Source organism: Amborella trichopoda, chromosome 3 (assembly GCF_054954075.1).
Source record: "Amborella trichopoda isolate Santa Cruz 75 chromosome 3, AtrichopodaSantaCruz75HAP2 v2.0, whole genome shotgun sequence".
NCBI lineage: Eukaryota > Viridiplantae > Streptophyta > Magnoliopsida > Amborellales > Amborellaceae > Amborella > Amborella trichopoda.
In genome coordinates this window covers 8,054,915-8,073,052 of record NC_142338.1, presented here as the reverse complement: position 1 = coordinate 8,073,052, position 18,138 = coordinate 8,054,915, and the positions used below count along the sequence as shown (strand labels likewise).

The following is an 18,138-nucleotide window of genomic DNA, read 5'->3' as shown; positions in this document are numbered from 1 at the left end:
AAAAAACCAACCAATCAAGCCTTCATGTTTGGATACCTGAAATATAGAGGTATTAGGTTTCCCAAGCAAATCTGACACAAGGGAGTAGAAAAAGGCCTTATTCCACCCACGTTTTATGCATGTGACGTACTACGGCAAATACACAGGCTATAAAAAGATAGGCTATCACAAACTAGCTTATTAACATTATCCAAACAATCCTGCTACTAGCCAGCAAAATGACATGTCCTACGAAAGAATGGTAAAGTGGTACCCCCACAGCATTGAAAGAATAAGGAGGTGACTGGCATCAGTTTAATGAATTCATAGTTACCCATCAAATAACAAATAAATAAATAAGGAGGCCACTATAAAAATGCCCATTTGCAGCAAGCTAAAACTCATTATAGAACTGCTGTTAACTGATTTCATTTTCAATTTTGATTCTACATGAGGAACCAGATACACTAGGTGCGGCAGTCTAACTGTACAGACTCTGGTTAGCCACCAAAAGAAAGAAAAATGTATGACACTCTAACTGGTTGTATACAATACAGACCCCAAAAAACAGAAAGACAACCTAAAGCCCACAATCTAAGTCTGTTTTTGACAATGAGTGCAATTCGCTCGAGGTACAGTATGAAACAGTACCTGAAAATGATGCAGGTCCTTAAATTTAAACAGGCAGGAAAGCCAACTCACACACTGAAGTTGTGCTTTGTAGCTTCCATCTTCAATAGCAGATCTTTGATATCGGCTTCCATCCTCATCTTCATGTTAAAGTAATCCCTGTGCACCTTTTCTAGGGCCTGAAGTTCTCCAAGCTTCTGTTTAAGTCTTTCCCCCGTTTCAACCAAGCGTAACTTTAGAACCTTGTTAGTATACTCTACTTCCAACTGTTCTTTCTTGGCATCAGAAATCCGTTTTAGGCCTTCAGCTTCTATTCTTGCATCTTCGGCACGAACTAGGTACATTTTAGCCTCTGCTTCTTTCATCATCACAATGCTCTCCAATTCATCCATCACAGGCTTCTTTTCCATGCCCAATGGCAGATCAGATCCACCATTTCGTCTCCCTCCCTGCTCCCAATCTAGGCCAGTAAGCATAATGGCACTTCCATTCTCCAAATGTTGAAGTTTCTCAGCAGAAGCAACATGAGGAAGTTTATAAACAGCGTCTTGACATGACCCTTCTAGACCATTACTTGTTTTTCCTTGATTAACATGAAAAACATCCTTCACAGCAGAGGAAGAAGGAGCACCACCAAAATTGCATTCACCTTCTGTAATTTACAAATATGAAACGCAAGGTAATGAACAGAAAGACAGCATTAATCATATGAAGCAACGAAGAATATTATATGTACAAAGATGCATAAAAGTGTGGCACATGTGCACAAACCGCAGAAGAATCCTTTTTTCTTTTCTTTTTTTTTGAAAATGTTAACTTGTGTATTGATAAGGAGAACCGCAGAAGAATCTTAACTTTGGATGTCTAATGGAGCATGAAAATATCGGAGTCCATTATACTCTATTGGGCACATCAAATATTGAAAAATATTATATATACAAAGATGCATAAAAGTGTGTGGCACATGTGCACACAACTGCAGAAGAATCTTGAATTTGGATGTCCAATGGAGCGTGAAAAAATTGAAGACCATTATACTCTATTGGGCATATCACTTTCCAATGAGATAATGGACAGTGATGGAATAAGAGGGTTCCATCCTTGAGGTGTCAGTCCTTCACTGGCAGGTCTCTCTCACTCTCCAACACCATCCATTATTTCCTTGGACAGGATAACCAAATTGACTATAGTTTTTGATATTCCATTTTATTATTATTCATATCACCAAAAAGAAAGAACATATATATATATAGATAGAGAGAGAGGGAGAGAGAAGCATTCACAGTGCTTACCAGACAGGAATATCATGATGCTTGCATAGACATCCAAATGGTTTGCCCTATTTTCCAATTTCGACAACATTTGATCTGCTATCTCATACAACCTCTTCCCCCTTAAATCCACGCTACCACGAAATATCCTTCTCACATATTCAATCTCCTTGGCAAGAGTTTCAGCACTCCAATCCTTTCCACATGTTCTGAACACTTCCTTAACAAAACCAAACATCTCAGAAGGATGGTCACATGCAACACAGTGGAATTGCATCTCCAAGGCCCCTCGAGATCCTGTGGCACTATGCCCATTTCTTATGTGAGAGTGGTGAAGCCCACAATCAGTATGACACCAATGTAGGCAAACATCACAACCCACCCAACTACAAGTATTGGATGCAAAGTCGAACTTTGAGCAAACAAGACACATGCATGCACTGCAAAACCCATTCTTCTGAGCACAAACTTTACACTCACATTCATCCACAGGCAATTGATTAAGACACAAAAGATTCCGGCACTTCAAATTCAACAAAATTTCCACTAAATCAGAATATGAGAAGTTGTTACTTAGGCGCAAGAACTCCTTGAGTCCAGTCCTTATAGCAACTAGAAGTTCCAACTGAGCCTTGTGAGCTTTTGATAGCATGTCCATTGTGAGTTCGCTCCTCTTTTGAAGCTTTTCCTGCAACCCCAATAAGTGCCCTTGCCTTTCCTTGTTCACCATCATCTCATACATGTGCTCCTTTAGAAACAATATCGATTGTTCCGGCATATCTTGAAGCCTCCTTGCCATTTCCAAAATGGGTTCTGAAACTATCTCATAGATCATCCTCTCAACAAGTTGTTCAGGGTATCTCTGCGAGCCCCTGGACGGCTTGATATGCTCAGGCCTGGTCTCGCGAGAACCAACACTTTGACTTGGAGAAGGCCCAACTTCTTTCCTCGATTGGGATGCCACATCTCTAGAAAAGCTCACCTGTCTCTCTGGCCCATTGCTCCTGCCCAAACTACCTTCTGAAACTCTACAACTCAAAACATGAGATCTGTTACTCTGTGAAGCCGAGCCACCCTGCAAATTTTGAGGCACCCCATTTCCATTTTGTAGTATACGGTGATATAACGGGACTTCTTTTCGCTGTTTAGGCCTTTCCTGGGGTAAAGAATTCGAAACATTAGTTCCATAATGGAGCTGCTCATTGGAAGACTGACCTTGCCCAGCACCACAAACAACTTGGTCGACACCTGAAAAGATGGGGCGGCTACCAACTGAATGCTCATGGTTTTCCACTGAGTTTTGGTTAAGAGAGCAACTAGGGTTATGAGTGAAAGCTTGAGAACCTGAAAAGGAGAGCGAGGTAGTGAACCCATCTGACATTGTGCGAGTTTGAAGAGTTGTGGGAAAGGATTGCACGCTTCTTGCTTGTTTAGGAGATGATGGAGTAGCGTTCGAGCTCGGGGTGGGAGAAGCCAGAGTTAGGGAGACGTCTGGCAAGCCTAGATAGAGATGAAGGGGCTCAGCTTTTACCTCCTTGGAGTTATTGGCAATCTTGTTCGCCCCAACATTAGAATGAGAGAACAACTCAAAGCCCCGATTGCTTGTCCCTTCCATTCCTCTATTTTCATTGCTTTCTCTCTCTTCACCTGTGCACCGATCTCCTGCTGCAAGAAAATCTCTCACCAACCAATTGGGCTGGGGCGCATCAGAGAAAGAAAGCACAGGCTGTTTACCTTTGCCTTTCATAGTCTCAACCCCTTCCTTGTCCGAATTCATAGGAACCAGTTCTAATTTCTCTGGCATGAATCTCAAAGTCAAATCGTGCCTGCCGGTCTCATCAATATTTGTCTTATTAGATTCACTGGACATTCCCAAATCCTCAGCCTCCATATCAAGGTCCATGTCTTTCATCCCACTTTGTTTTTCTACATCAAAAGGTTCATGGCAAATAGCATTCGCATTCATCTTACGGGCGCTTTCTTCTGCAACTACAGTCATCTTACGGGAGATTTCTTCTGCAACTACAGAGCGAACGACATTCTCTCTAATATACATTGACTTTTTTTCGTCAGTTTTAGATGGAATCCCCTTATCACTTAACTTTATAGTGCTTTCTTCCACAGCAGCATCACATGCCTTTGAGTCTAATTCACAAACCACTCTGTTAGCCTCTGGTAAAGGCTCACATTCTTCTCTGTGAATAATCTCCATTTCTGCATCTCCATCCGAACCTTTCACGACTTCATCCAAGTCATCCTCATTCCCGTGATTCAATGCATAATCCAAAACCTCTTTTGATTCTACTGAGAAACCCATCATATCTTTTTGATGCTTCTTATCAGGAACTCCTGCAATTTGAACCTCTTCCCCATTCTTTCTATCAAAACCTCCTCTTCTTTCTATCTTTTCCTCATGCTTCCCATCAGAACCTTCTTCTCTTTCTATCTCTTCCCCATGCTTCCTTTCACTGCCATCTTCTCTCTCTATCTCTACTTCATGATACCCCTCCATCTTATTAGATGCCACCACTGATCTATTCTCCTCTTTCAGTTTATGAATCAAATTAAATGAAGACTCAGGGCAAGCATTAAAGTTTTCTTTGGTTCTACTAGAAACTTCATCTTTAGGCTCAGATTCAGTCCTGGGTTTGGATTCAGGTTCATTTTTAGGTTCAGGTACCGGATCAGGTTCAAGCTCTCCTTCTTCCATTTCACTACTACTACTACTAACCTTGTTATACTTGGATTTCACTTGCTCCTCTGAATCTTTCGACTGCTGTGGAGATTTGCCCGCTTCTCTTGAACTCTGAGGAGACTTCATCATGCTATTTACCGAATTGCCCCTATCCTCAGACCCCATTCTCTTGCTCTTACCGGAAATCCCATACCTCTGTGAAGGGGCATCTTCATCTGTTTCCTTACTGTTCGTGTTCGACCTCCTACTGTGTGATCTCTCTGGTTCATTCCCATCATGAAACCGATGAACCCTATCAGATCGAAACCCTTTGCATGAAGCAGGTTCATATAATTCCCTTCGAGAAATTGAGGAACTGTTCGATCTATGGATCCTGTCGCTCTGGAACCCCTTCCGAAAACTCTCGGATCGTCCAATTTCGAAGCCCTTTCTCTCTCCTCGAGAATCACCATGGTCAAATCGCTTCTTGTGAACTCTATTAAGTTCTCTAGTTTCATCTAGGGTTTTCTCATATTTGAAGCCCTTCCTCCCGTTCTCGAAACTGGTGTATCCACCTCTCCTGTAGTGAGAATCTGCACTTTCTCCCTCTAAAACCTTCAAAGATCTCATCCTTGTGTGTTCTTGATCCCTTCTTCCCCTTTCTCTCTCTAGCCTAGCCACCCCCTTGTCACTAACATTATCAAGGTCCTCACCGTAAGATCTCTGCCGCTTCATTGATCCAGACTCGTATAACTCTACCAACACGAACAAATTCACATAAAACCCCTAGGCAAAACCCCGAAACATGCACAGAGCGAAGAGGCAGTCTGGCTTTTCATAGATGTCGAAAATCGACAAGGAGAGAGAAAGGAGGATAACAATAGGATTATCGAGCTTTTACAATCCAGTTTCAGATATTAGAAGAGTGAGAAATCGCAGGAAATCTCATACCTGGTAAAGAGGCCGAAACGATGGCCGGGAAAAGGGATTTTCCGTTAGGGTTTGCTCCCAGAACGAGAGGGAGCTCGCCATAGAGAGAGAGAGAGAGAGAGAGAGAGAGAGAGGAGAATTGCGCCAGGAAGGGATAGAGCTCTAGAGTGAGGGAGAAGGAGAGAATGCCAGGAAGAAGAGCGAGGGTTGATGAGAGAGAAGAAAATTGTGTAGAGAAGAAATGGGGAACTTTTATATTATGTCTTTGCTTCGCTATGAAATTGTGCAGCAGTCAACGCGGTAAATATGGATGGCAACTGATCACCCTTTTCCTCTCTGACAAACTGTCTCTCGCTCTCTCTCTCTCCTCGTTGGCTTCCGTTGACAAGGGGGTCACACATTTCAAATCAACCTGCTTCTTTAACCACGTCACGGGAGCCTCTCACTCTCTCTCTCTCTCTCTCGCTAAGCCCGCTGCCATCGACCTTGATTTGCTTTTTGACTGCCACCCAACCAATCTTTATTTTAACAAGTAATTGAATTTTCATATGGACCCGGTTATTATGCAGCCAAGCCCGCATATGTACAAATGCGGGCCTCTCGGTAAGTCTATATTTGAGATTGATTTTAAGACTTAATTTTCAAAGACATGTAATATCTAACGTAGAGGTCATGAATATAAATTAATTTTAAAAATTAAAAATAATAATTTTAATAAAAAAACATTTAAACCTTTAGTTCCTATTGTTTTTAAATGGAACACCTTCTTGCATCTATCTTAAAGATGGATGCATTATACTTTCTAGATTGTGTACGTAGAAATACGGCCCAACCTACTAAGTTTTATATGGGCTAGGATTGGGTTAGATCCAAGTGATTTGGACTTGGCCGGTCCAAGTAATTTGGACCCGACCTAATTCACACCTCATAACTCATCGAAAATTGCAATTCAAGCATTGGAAAAACTTTAAATCAATCATCTCGGCTTGAACATTATGCTTGTGAAAAAAATATTATGATTTCAAACTCTAAAAAAAGTCTATATTGTCACTAATTATCTCAACCGTCCATTTCACCCTAAAAATAAGTTTTCACAATTCTTCAAGATCTTTACTATTTTTTGAGTTTTAAATTTTATCGTCAATTTCCATTACTGAAAGTACTTTCCAAGCAAGAATCGAGGTGAAGCTTCATGTCGTTTTCATAAAGCCTATGCCTCATGGAAACCTTCAATGTATATAAATTTATATTCTTTATAAATTTTCTACCAAGTCTGGTCGACCCTAGCCCAGCCCCATGGAGTCTATGCCGGATCCATCACGAAGCCAAACCAACCCAAGTCAAGTCCAAATCATTTGGACCCAAGCCAGACCTATTGGGATCCAAAACATGGACATGGCCCCCCAAACCTGGACCCAATTCGAGTCGACCCACCGGGTCAGCATGTCAACCCGTTGCCACCCCCATCCCTCTCTCTCTCTTTTCAATTCGGGAATGAATGAATAAAGTAATGCTTTTAAATTTGGTTAATTTTCCAACTCTACTATCTTTTTCTTCATATAAGTCTCTCCTTTTCCCTTTCCCTTTGCCCATGTTGAAGTAAGGTATTCCTGGCCCACTTCGTGCAAGAATCGAACATAAAGTGATGTAAGGAGCGAGATGGTGAGGTGAATAGTAATGAAAACTGAAAAGCATTTCCGAGTACTTGCTCATGGCTAATCATTTCTTTATAGTCACGCATATGAAAGTCAATTGTCTCCCACTTTCCACCTCATGAAATAACGTGTATTTGCCACCCCAAAAAATTGTCACCACCACCACTCAAATTAATTGGTATTAATTCCACACCAAAATACAAAAATGAACTGTGGAGAATCTAGATCATGATTTGACACAATTTAACAAGCATTTCTAAACATAATTTGCAAAACCATCTACTCAAAAGATTTTAACTTTGTGAAAAATAACATTAGAAAGTTACAGATCTATAACAATATTTCCCAGCTCCAACTGCATAAAATATTTCAAGGCCGATACAGAGCTTCGGCACAGCTGCTAAATAAAATTATACAAATTACACTCTAAAGGTGACGCCTACTCTTCCTCTTATGATGTTTTCCGGCAAAATCATCACTTTCCGGTGTACTATCAATATTTGAATCATTGATAACCAATCCACGATTCCTTGAAAGCTTCCTTATTGGAGTTGTTGGAGCAGCTTGAGAGTCGATGGAAGCAACAGCAGGATTCCCCTGAGAGTTGCCAAAGTGAACAGTCGGATCGACCTGAGTATTTCCAGAATGAATGGCTGCATTTCGGTAAGGCATTGCCTCCTCCCCACTAGGAACAGTGTCAATCATCATCTGCCAAATGTCAAAGGAACAAAAATCAAAACCATATTCTCAACTATTTTAAAATATCTCTTTCTCAGCGATTAGATGTGGAATAATTTATTGGGAAAATTTTGAAATTTTGGTTTGTCATGGGAAATTTTGAATAACAAGGAAAAGGAAAAGTTACAAAGAAATGAAATCAACAAAAACAGTTAGAAAATATATAAGGATACAGTACATTTGCTACCCATATCATATTTTGTTTGACCTAAATTTGTAGCTAAAATATAGGATAAATTAATTTCCAAAACAACAACTAATAAAAACTGTTTGAGGAGGGGATTTCACAAGAAAACACATTTCCATATCTTTCTTATTAGAAATAAACACCTCCAGTATGAAGTGAAAATTTAATATAATTCCAAGTAGTGATTGGAAACCGGGACACAGACCTGGAACCAGGCAGGGCCAGGACCCAAGTAACCAGTCAAACGCAGCTAAATCTCAACAAGACTTGGCTTGTCTCTGCCAAAATGACACAATAGGGTCCATGCCTCCTAAAGTTTTTGGAACCAAAACCAGGAACCTTCCTGGTATGAGTGACTCAGGCAAGTCTGAACCCAAGTCACCGAGTTTCCAATTACAGCAATAAAGGGACGGTGATGCAGTGGGATTGGCACCTACCAATAGTGTAATGTCCTGTTTTGATAGGTATCCCTCCCACCATGAAGTATATTATAACCAATGTTCAAGAAGGCGGATGTGGCTGCCTAGGTGGCCAGGGGTTTGAGCTGCCTAGGCAGGCACCCAAATACTTAGGTGGCCCTAAGGAAAAGGGTTGGGGTGGGAGCCATATGTTGTTTTGTGTATGTGTGTGTGCGTGTTTTGTGAATGTGTGTGTATGTCTATTCGCACGTATGTTTGCACATGAGGTCTCAAATGAAATTCTTAAAGATCATCCTCTTTTTTCTTTTGGATTTGTATTTGTTAGAGAGAGGTCTTGAATACTTAGAGAATATGTCGAGAGAGAGAGACTTTGCATCAAATACTTGGAGGGCATCTTCTTCTTTCTTTTTCTTCTTACATGTAAAAAGGGGGCATATAGGACGATGTGTATCTTTGAGTGTGTGTGTGTGAGACAGACAGAGAGAGAGACGCCGTGCATCGAGCACTTGGAGTCCATCTTCTTCTTCTTCACAAATGTAGAGAGAGCACATGGATCCAAGAGAGATAGAGAGAGAGAGAGAGGGGCAATACCAAGCCTTGTTTTTGTTTGGGTAGATTTGAATTTCTTCTTTTCCGTTTTTTTTTTTTTTTGGTCAAAGGATGGCACTAGGTGGGTGCCTTAGGCATGCTTACCAAGAACCCACGGTCTAGGCGGCAAGGCGGCCAAATTTTTTCTCCTTGATTATAACTCAAAAAAATATGGGAAAAACCATGAAATATTACATCACCGGAAATCAATTCAGGGTTAATGGTGAAGAGAGATTGATACACATCATTAGGCTAATATCATGTTTTGATGGGCCTCACTCACTCCATTACCATCCATTGATTGGACAGTGTTGAATAAACAGACACCATTTTTTTCATTATGGAAGAGACTATATCACACTATCACTCCGATGAAAATCCCATAATCTAGCAGTTCTTTTAAAAAATTATAGATAGTTTGAATAGAAGTAGAACTACATCAATAGCAGGGTCATACATACCTTCCAGTCCTTGAAATCAAATCTGAATACAAAATGGTTATAAGAAACCTCTCCAGTAGCGACATCATTTGCAGCAGGAGCATTCCGTGGTGCTAAACAGAAAAAATAAAGGGAAAACATAAAAAAATCATTGGCATGCTGAACTCATCCATCCACATCACTACATGCATGTATATGAATCAAAACAAACATGAATACATCTATGAGATTATGAAACAAGGATGCATACATGCACATGAAGATAACAATTAACAAAATTAGCACATATGCATATACACAAAGGATAATGGTTAAATATGCACGTGCCATTGTGCCAGCATGAATACACCATCACATATATAGAGGAAGTGCAAAGAAGGATTCTCACCAACAAAATGGTATCCTTCATCACCTATAGAAATTGCAGCCCGTCCATCTTTAACTAGAAAGGAGAGAGCAAATATATTCTCCACTGTTTGAGCAAATGAAGCTCTATTAAGAATTAGGTTTTCAAGTCTAATACGCTTTCGCTTCCTCAGAATATCAAACATGGTCACCATGTTTCTATCTGTATCTGATTTCAGTTCCCCTTGAGGGTCTTCCTCTAACTGTAAGACAGGCACAAACTTTCCTTCAATAAAATTGAACATATTAAAATACTAATTAACAAACCAAAGATAAGGACGCTTTCAGATACTTCAGCTATTATTTTATCAATAAGGAACAGCTCACCTCCTCAGGTCGAGTTCTCTCAGTTGGTCTTACACGCTTCCTCTGAACCACTGTCCGCCGTGGCTTCAGTTCAATATCCATTGGCCCAAGCCTGACACCACGCAATACAGAAGGAATAAATCAAAATATGGGAAAAAAAAGAAAGTAACCAAGTGATCCAGTAGACTATAGGGAACCATAATTCAGCATCGTGATCATCCAACAATTTCATGAACAGTGACAGAAAGTGTGGATCTGGTTCATGCCACATTTGGGTGGGTCAAACTCTCCATCTAAGGCCATTTCAATGGATGGGGATGAGCCCAATGGACTGAGTCTATGATCCTCTACAGTCCATAGGGCTATAGGATGCTTCCCAAGAAGCATGATTTGCCAGATGACACTGAACAAGAAAAATCAAATATGTAGTAGTGTGAGGGAATATTTACATGGTGCATGCACTTGGTGCAGCTCTGAAAATATGAGAGACGGCATGTCCAAACTCCACCCATGACAGTGAGTCATAATCGCTGGCACCCTTCACTAAAGTTTTCTTTCCAAACTTTTTTATCACCTTGGTAATGAAATCTGATGGTGTTACACCCTCACTATTCTGTGATTTAACAGACAACAACAATGTGTTTGCGATGTCCAAAAGAGCCTCCGCGTCCGCAACTTGCTCTCTTGGCTTCTCAACTGTAAATTGAAAGCAAATTCAGTTCTATGCTTAATTTCAAAGAGAAACAAGATGAAATACTCCTATAGGAATATATCATACAAAAAAAGGAAAATAAATAAAACACAAATTGTTGGAAGCAAAGGAGCAGAACAATAAAATTGACATTAGTGACAAACCAAAGCCAAGAACAGGCCCATTTGTAAAAATGATCAAAATAACCATCATTTCAATAAAAGATGAGCCTGATTGAACAAAATGCAGCAAACGTACAGAAAACAACCCATGATTTTAAACCTAACATTTACAACACAGCCTTCAGATATCAATCTCATACGTTAAAGGTCAAAAACAAATTGCACCAAGACAATTCGGTCATTCTAAAAAGTCCCATTTGATAGCATGAAAGATAACATTGTCAATATCACTACGACTAGTGATAGCACACAAGTGCATGTGCATGCTTATGTGTATGTCACTGAGTAAATGATAATTAAGAAACAAAAATGGGAAAGTCAAAAAACAAGTATATTGACTCCAGTAATTTACCCAATAAGAAAATTCTAATCAATGAATATCATTTATCAACCACGAAGTTACTTCACATACTAGCAAATCACATACATAAGAGCAATCAGAAACCATGTAATTAAAACTAAACAAGTATCACAACTCACAAGCCATTGTGAAGCAACAAAATGAATTAATAAAGAACAGCCAAAACTGAGAAAAGTTCTGCAGGGGTACAAAATGTACAACAACGATCAAAAGCAATGGATTCACAATGTCATCCTACATTTGTCCTTCATTACATCACCACTGTTACTAAAGAAACAGTTGAAATTGGCCCTCAATGGCTTTCCCCTCACCTTCCCTATATATCTTGCTTCTGCAGATAAAAATTTATATTTATCTTTGACCAACTCAAATATGCCATAGGAACCAGGGTCAAGTCTCCAGTACCAAGGGTCACATGGTCTTCGATCAGTATTAAGGCATAACAAATCCGGGATGATAGGTTTCAATTGTCACTTGACACAAATTTTATCATAATCAAAGCCTTTTCCCAACTAATTGGGATCGGCTACACGAATCCTAGTCACCATTCTGCTCTATTAAGGGTCATACCCTTAGTGAAGCTATAAGCCCCCATATCATTTTTCATTACTTCCAACCAATGGTTTAAAAAATGGATCGGTGCCCCCTGGATTGGGCACCTCAAAAGCGCATCCGGATCGGTGAATCGGTGATCTGGATGGGGAATCGGTCGAATTGGTCGGATTAAGCCCTAAAAAAAATCCGAAAAAATTATTAAAATTCATTATAAATGTTGTCTTTTAGGAATCCAATAAGAAATAGGGGTACTCCATTAAGAATTTTCATTTTTTTGCATGAATATGCGAATATTGATATATTCTTTTCCTGCATGAACTACTGTTTACCATTTAATTTACATCACACAAAAGGATAAGCATGGAATTATCATGGATTAAGTACATCATCATACATGAAATACAATAAAGCACACAATTTGACAAAAAATTTACAATAATATAATTATCCATAATGCCACTACATGTACATTTGGCACAAAAAATATTTACAATGATATAGTCATTCACAATGCCACAAATAATATTTACAATGATCACAAATAATCGTACATCTCAATTACAAAAATGCAAGATAATATAATAAAAAATGCAAGCTCCAAACATGCCTACAACTCAATTATCAAGAATATATATACAATTTATGTATCAACATACATTTTTTTGCATTAAAATCTAATAATAAAATTGAAAAATGCAAGATAATATAATTATCATACATGCCATGATTTTTTTACAATGATATTCATACAGTTAATAACAAGAATATACATACATGCCACAAATAATATTTACAATGATAATATAATGATAAAATATTTATCAATCATATACATACATTTTATGCATTAAACTTAAAAAATAAAGTTTTTGCATTAAAATTTTAACATGTATTTTTTTGCATCAATAATCGATCAACATGCAATTTTTTGCACTAAAAATTTAACAACAAAAATTAAAAATACTACTTAATTCCTCACGATAATCAAAACATGGTCACGATTTTCACAATTTTTCGGAAAATCACGATTTTTCAAAAAAATCAATCATCAAAAAAAAAATTTCAAAAAACGGAGCCACAACTCCTCTTCATCCGAAATCGTTCAATAAAAATTGCTTCACACAACAAATTACGCCCAAAATTAATTGAATATCAATATTACCTTCAAAAACCTTCAAAGATAATTCATAATAGTACTTTAAATCGTCTCATATTTGTAGTTTGGCAGGAGAAAAAAAAAAAACCTGACTGTTCTTCACAAAACCGTGACTCAAAATCATAAATCCACTAAAAATCCACCAAAATCAACACAAAAGGTATACAATTTCTGATGAATAACACAATCACGACTAATTTCCCTCTTATTTCTTACAAAATAGTGATCTATTTCATCTGTAATTCAAAGAATGGCGGAAAAAAAAGGCAGAAAAAACGCAAACCCAACCTGACATCAGTCATTTGAACTCGAAAATCCACCTCAAATCAAACAAATTAGATCTAATTGAATGCATTTTATGATAAATAACACTATAAGGAATCAAAACCCTATAATATTAACAAATTATTTGCAAAAACTTAAAAACAATCGATTGAAGCGGAAAACCGAACTTCTTACCTATTTTTCTACAATCGTGGTTTCAAATCCAAATCTGGGTTGTAATGGACCAACATATTCGCAAGGCATGATTAATTTCTTCTAAATAACACTTTCAAGATCAATGACCCTCAGATTTTACAAAAAATGATGCCCTATTATGCTTGAAATCAGAGAAATGGCAGAAAACTAAAAGAAACGCGTTGTTCTTCACAGATCCGCCAATTTGTGACTGAAATTGAAGATTTGAACTCCAATTTATCAAATGATAAGGCTGAAAAGCTAAATCAAAAAGCTGAAATATTCAATTCACATGCTGAAAAAGCACAAAAATTATCAAAAAAAATGCCAAAATTTGATGATTCCCATCACAAAACACTGTTCACCCGTGTTTGAACAGTGACTCAGGCGATTACTATTGGGAATCGCCTGGTTCTCTCTAGACACAGGCGATTCCCCGTGTTTCGCTGGAACCGGTACGGGTGTGCCGATTCTCGAGTCGAATCGGGCGAGTCCGGTTCGACTTGCCGACTTTTTAAACATTGCTTCCAACCATATTTTTTCCTTGCCTTTTTTTAGCCTTCCACTTGAACTACCATGTACCTCCTAACTGGTGTTGTACTGGGTCTACGACACATATGGCCAGTCTACCTAAGTCTACTTTCTCTCATCTTATTTCCTATTAATAGAAGAAAAGAAAAATGCTTCCAACAATATCAGAGCGAAAAATTGAAAAACAAGGCAAAGGAACAGCCGCATATTTTGATTAGTAGAACAATGAACATAGATCCAAAACCAGTCCCCCACTGAGACTAAAGGCATAGTGCAATGAAACAAGATGGAAGAAAGTTCTTGGCCCCATGTCAAGTTCCAGAATCTCTCAATCACTTGTAGCTGGAAAGTGAGGACCTCGTGACCATATATTTCTTGTAGTAACTAGTAGTAGGGCATAATTTCCCTATCAACTCTCTCTCCATCACCATCTAACCATTTATTTGACAGCAATGACCCTCATAACCATAGAGTGTCATGGTCATGAAGATTTTTACGATGGCCATCATGTTGACATGTGGTTCATGGGCATTAAAGTCTTGGGTTCAGAGCCTACCTTCATGCACTGGACACCTGAGCTCTCTCCCCCCCATGATCATGAATATTTTTTGTGAGTATGCATGTAAAATGATGAAAAAAGAAAAGATCTTAACAAGGTGGAAGCAAAACTCAAGCAAGTCAACCCCCAACTCATTCATTTTTTGAAAACACATAAGGTTCCAAAAAAATTAAACAACAAAAACATGTTATCTACATTTGCTCAGTTTTACTTTATTTAACTATTAAACACACAATTAATAAATTCTATATATTTTGTATGTTCCATGTTTTTTAGAAACATAACAAATATCATTAATAAAATTACACTATACATCATAAATGGAATTACATGTTAAAAATTAATAAATACAAACTACTTTACATTATTTTTATAACATTAAATTGCGGAAGCATATTAGAAATAAACTCATAGTTCATAACTGGACATAGATAATCTGCTTATGACATCATCCAAAACAAATAAAGCAGATGAACTTAGTTTCAAGGGGAAATAATAATTTTTAAAGAGGGATTTTGCTCAAGGAATTGAGGCAAAACAGAATCGGCAACCCCTTTGACCCCTCCAATGTGGATTATAAGGTCCCATAACTTTGGTGTAACAAATTATACTTTTTACCAAATAATCTATAAATGTCAAAAATCATCCCAATGTTTTTCCAAAATCCACCCAAGTCACAATTGGCACTCAGTGTTTCAAATGCACGAAAACTTCTTCAAATTGGATACATAAATTCTCGGAAGGAATATTGCATTTTCCCTAAAGGCACCATTGCATCATAACAACAATCGTAATAAGTATGAATGGGACCTGTAAATTGCATAAATTGCCGAACTAGGCCTCTCAGAAGTTTGCCCTAAAGTTTTGGGGAACTGGGTTCCCTGAATAGAAGGTAAAATTGTTTTCTTAATAACTTAAAAAAGAAAAAATCAAAAGAACAAAACAGATAACATTTAATTAAAAAATTGAATTCTACCATATCATAACTTGGCTATCCATACAAATAAATATAAGTCATGAAAAATGAATATGATGGCAATGATGGAGATGATTATGATTACCATGTCGATGCAAGGATTCAACTTCACTGATGATTGTTTTGAATTTATCTGAATCCAAACAAGTTATTTCATCCCTTTCATCTGCAACCATAAAGAAATAAATAAGTTAGCGAATTAAATGGGTTTAAATATAAGAAGGAAAACACAAAGGCCCAAACGCAAATTACACTAAATTAAAATCAAAGAACATAATAATCAACAAAACAAACCAAGAAGGATTATAAATAAATAAAAAATGAGAGATAAATGAACTTACCATTAATCAGATTCTTAACGGCCAGATAACGAGACCTTAAAACACGTCTCTCTGTAGTGCTTTGATTTCCTTGAGTATCAGTATGAGTAGCTTTGGATGACGGCTCCTTACTGGTGCTTGCTTGATGCTTCTCTTTCTTCACCATTTTCAGTAAAATCCTGCAAAAAATATTTTCGAAATCAGCGGTGATTCTTGCTTGTGCACCCACGACGTCAAAAAACCCTAAGCCCTAGTTCTTCACAATAAATCATAAATTTAGGAGAAGGAATTTACACCAATCCAAACCTAACCGATAGATAAACCCTCAATTGTGCAAAAAGGGGAAAAAGAATAGGGAAAAATGACTCCTTAGAGAAGAATGAATATGCCCTAGAATCCCGAGTGAAGCTCTGGTTTATTTCGGTTAAAAAGGGGGGAAATTTGGGATTTCTCCAGCTCTCTTATGCGTTTTAGGGTTGTGCGTTTGAAATTTCAAAATCTACAGAATTCGAAAACCGGGAAAAGCCAGAGCCAGTTTCCTTATTATTATATCGAATTATCAGCAAAAGTAGATCAGTGTATCATGTAAATGGTTTTTGTCAAATGATTTTCTAACCGTTAATTTGAGAATGGACGGCAAATGATGTCCTGCAGAAAAAGTTGTATAATAATAATTTTTTATTGGATATAGTTTGCCACCGTACTTTTTAGTAATCCACCGGAAAAAATTTTCATTATGGCTTATACTAAAAAGATGTCATGTTTCTGTTCCGATGGAGTAAACTGGCAATATACTCCCTCAAGCAAAACCCAATTCAGCGGCACTTAAAAGGGACCCCAAATTTTGGGGTTGAAGAGATTTCAACCTACATGCTATACTAAATAAAAAAAAATTTCTAAATTGCATTTTCTATATGCTTTAAAAAAAAAAAAAAAAAAAAAACATCATGATTGAATAGAAACTAACAAATTTTTAAAAGGAACCGGTTTCTATGTAGCCAAGCCCGTATATGTAGAAATGCGGGTCTATTTATAAATCTACTTTTGAGATGGATTTTAATAATTAATTGTTAAGGACATGTAATCTATAATATGGAGATAACGAATATGAATAAATAAATAAATTTAAAAAATTATAACTAATAATTCTAGTAAGAAAAATTTTGGACCGTTTTTTTTTGTGTCGCACTAAGCTCTCCAGCTAAGGCTGAGTATGATGGGCGGTTTTCAAGTTCAATACTATGTTCAGTTTGTAAATCTTTCCTGCGAGAGTGCAATAAGCAATCTTACATTAGCAGAGTACTTGGTCAAAGTAAATACATTTCCATTGTTTTTAGATGGAATACCTATTTTTAAGATGGATGTTTTACACTTTCTAGACCGCACATATATAAATGAATTCCAGATGGATGTTTTACACTTTATGAACCGCAAATGTATAAATGAAGTCCAGCGTGCATTGAACAATTTTCCATTTTAAACGTGTTAAAAAACTCAAAATCAAAATTCAAGACCTAATTTGGATGGCAAATAAAAAACTCCATCATATTGCAAAAAATCAAAAGTTTCTTTGACCTCGATTGAAAAATATTGTCATCTTGCTGGTAGATTATTGGATGTTAGCAAAAATATCAAAAACATATTTTATTCGCCATATATGTTTATTTCGATGCTTCATTATAAAATTTGACTTCATATTTTTTCTATAAAATTTTAGCAACTTTTATAACTTTTTTTACAGGCGCTTGATAAAAACAAATAATCTCATGTGAATGGGAAAACTCTATGTAATGGAGTGAGAGAGACTGTAAACCATTATCACCCAAAACGGGAGTCACACAACATCGTTACCAGATAGATGAAAATAAAATTAAGAACATAAACACATTAAAACTGCTTTATTTTCTCAAAAACATTTCCCAAAATTTTAGTATTTGGAGTTGACGGACATTGAAGAAAGGCTGACGTCTGCAGAATTACCCACGTACACAGCAAGATGAAGTTTCTATAAGGCCGAGGTTCTATAAAAACAAAATAAAGCCTCACCTTAAGTCTTTGTCTAAAAAGTACTTTTGGCAACAAAAATATCTATAATGATTCTAAAATCAATTTTGAACACTGATAAT

At 37.3% G+C, this 18,138-nt stretch overlaps 2 protein-coding genes across 5 annotated transcripts; both read right to left on the bottom strand.

The window, feature by feature from the left end:
* Nucleotides 1–383: 383 nt before the first annotated feature.
* Nucleotides 384–5,851, bottom strand: LOC18428928 (protein OBERON 3). Its single transcript, XM_006838224.4, has 2 exons — nt 1,902–5,851; nt 384–1,261 (listed from the first exon to the last, which is right to left on the bottom strand). The coding sequence occupies exons 1-2, from the start codon at nt 5,287–5,289 to the stop codon at nt 678–680; spliced, it is 3,972 nt and encodes a 1,323-aa protein (XP_006838287.1). The 5' UTR covers nt 5,290–5,851; the 3' UTR covers nt 384–677.
* A 1,554-nt stretch (nt 5,852–7,405) lies between these two features.
* Nucleotides 7,406–16,522, bottom strand: LOC18428929 (Nse4, component of Smc5/6 DNA repair complex). 4 transcript variants are annotated; one of them, XM_020664026.2, is made up of 8 exons: nt 16,307–16,522; nt 16,034–16,191; nt 15,778–15,858; nt 10,672–10,918; nt 10,244–10,334; nt 9,900–10,119; nt 9,533–9,624; nt 7,406–7,847 (listed from the first exon to the last, which is right to left on the bottom strand). In XM_020664026.2, the coding sequence occupies exons 2-8, from the start codon at nt 16,176–16,178 to the stop codon at nt 7,566–7,568; spliced, it is 1,158 nt and encodes a 385-aa protein (XP_020519685.1). In that variant the 5' UTR covers nt 16,179–16,191; nt 16,307–16,522; the 3' UTR covers nt 7,406–7,565. The 4 variants fall into 4 exon arrangements, with proteins under 4 accessions (XP_020519685.1, XP_006838288.1, XP_088719330.1 ...); XM_006838225.4 differs by having other exon boundaries at nt 16,319–16,522; XM_088863204.1 differs by having other exon boundaries at nt 10,672–12,186; nt 16,324–16,522.
* Between the last annotated feature and the right edge of the window lie 1,616 nt (nt 16,523–18,138).

Coding starts and splice junctions, on each gene's coding strand:
- LOC18428928 (XM_006838224.4), bottom strand. CDS start 5,289: ATGAAGCGGCAGAGATCTTACGGTGAGGACCTTGATAATGTTAGTGAC. Junction 1,262..1,901: donor CATCATGATATTCCTGTCTG/GTAAGCACTGTG, acceptor TGTAAATTACAG/AAGGTGAATGCAATTTTGGT.
- LOC18428929 (XM_020664026.2), bottom strand. CDS start 16,178: ATGGTGAAGAAAGAGAAGCATCAAGCAAGCACCAGTAAGGAGCCGTCA. Junction 10,335..10,671: donor GCACCAAGTGCATGCACCAT/GTAAATATTCCC, acceptor GCGTGGTGTCAG/GCTTGGGCCAATGGATATTG. Junction 7,848..9,532: donor TTGATTTCAAGGACTGGAAG/GTATGTATGACC, acceptor GACATTTGGCAG/ATGATGATTGACACTGTTCC.